Source organism: Notechis scutatus, chromosome Z (genome assembly GCF_049901735.1).
Source record: "Notechis scutatus isolate UNSWTSFEM ecotype Mainland chromosome Z, rNotScu1.2, whole genome shotgun sequence".
Taxonomy (NCBI): Eukaryota; Metazoa; Chordata; class Lepidosauria; order Squamata; family Elapidae; genus Notechis; species Notechis scutatus.
Genome location: NC_142025.1, coordinates 110,789,193 through 110,790,738, shown reverse-complemented (window position 1 = coordinate 110,790,738; position 1,546 = coordinate 110,789,193). Strand labels below are relative to the sequence as shown.

General features: G+C 43.5%; 1 protein-coding gene across 1 annotated transcript; it reads right to left on the bottom strand.

Annotated features, from left to right (window-relative positions):
* Positions 1 to 315: 315 nt before the first annotated feature.
* On the bottom strand, positions 316 to 1,224 carry LOC113422788 (olfactory receptor 4E2-like). Its single transcript, XM_026683939.1, has one exon. The coding sequence runs from the start codon at positions 1,222 to 1,224 to the stop codon at positions 316 to 318; it is 909 nt and encodes a 302-aa protein (XP_026539724.1).
* Positions 1,225 to 1,546: the final 322 nt, after the last annotated feature.

The following is a 1,546-nucleotide window of genomic DNA, read 5'->3' as shown; positions in this document are numbered from 1 at the left end:
AGAGCCTCAACATCTTTTTTATAGTGTGGTGACCAAAACTGGATGCAGTATTCCAGGTGTGGTCTTTACTAAGGCTTTATAGAGTAGTATTAATACTTCACTTGATCTTGATTGTATCCTTCTGTTAATGCAGTTTAGGGTTGCATTGGCTTCTTTGGCTGCCGCTGCACACTGCTAGCTCATATTTAAAGATCAGTCTCATGGAAAGGTTGATCATTATCAACTTTTCCATGGAATTCTCTCCTTCCATATACTGACTTATTTTTTTTCTACACAAAGATGGCCAATTCATCACCTTGCCAAGAAGATCTTTCTCTAGTTCCAGAGTTTCTTAATGGAGTTCTTTACCTCTTTGTTCCTCAGAGTGTAGATGACAGGGTTGAGGAATGGGGTCACCATGGTGTAGAGGACAGCAGCCAGCTTGTCTGTTGAGAAGCTGGAAGCAGGGCGGGTGTAGATGAAAATACAGTGTCCCAGGAAGAGGATCACCACAAGTAGGTGGGCAGCACAGGTGGAGAAGGCTTTGTGACGATCCTCGGCTGCTTGCCCTCTCAGCGAGATAAGGATAATGGCATAGGAAGTTACCAAGATCATGAAGCAAACTAGGGACATCAAACCACTACTGGATATGATGAGAATGCTGATGAAGTAGGTGTCCATGCAAGCCAACTTCATGAGTGGGGGGATATCACAGAAAAAACTGTCTATGATATTAGGGCCGCAATAAGAAAGATGGGTGGTGAGGAATGTCTGGATCAGAGAGTGAATAGTTGCCCCAACCCACAAGGCTCCAAGCAAACCCACACAGATCTTCATGTTCATCAGGTTCAAGTACTGAAAGGGGAAGCAGATGGCAACACAACGGTCATAGCCCATAATGGTCAGGAGGAAGATCTCCGCTGAAGCACACAGGTGAAGGAAGAAAAGCTGGGTGATGCAACCCTCAAAAGAGATGACCTTCTGGTGGAAGAAGCAGTCGAAAAGCATCTTGGGCATTGTGACTGAGGAATGGCAGATGTCAATGAAGGAGAGGTTCCCCAAGAAGAAGTACATGGGAGTGTGGAGGCAGCGGTCCCGAGCCACCGTCACTATAATGAGGAGGTTGCCTGCTAGGATAAGTAAGTAGAGGATGGAGAAAATGACTGATAAAACCAGCTCCAGGTTACGGTTACGGGTCAGTCCCAAGAACACAAAATAGGTCACTGTCTGGTTGAGGCCTTCCATTGCAATGGGGAGAAAGAGGTCCATTCAACCTAAAGAGAAAAAAATATGATAATTGTCTTCTACCATCTCAACTTATCAGATCAGATTAACACTATTGGCTCATATTTAATTGCTTGTCCACTAAGACTCCAAGATCCCTCTCATAGCTACTGCTACTATTCATGGGGACAACACCATATACATCCCAGGATTTCAGACATTTAAATCAGAGAGAATTGAAGAGATATCAGGTAAAACAAAGGGTGGAGGATTATGTTTATATATCAACAACAGCTGGTCTCAGGATATAACTATAATATATAAGTTTTGTGATGAAAACTTA

Excerpts from the sequence above, each read along its gene's own strand:
- LOC113422788 (XM_026683939.1), bottom strand. The coding sequence starts at position 1,224 with ATGGAAGGCCTCAACCAGACAGTGACCTATTTTGTGTTCTTGGGACTG.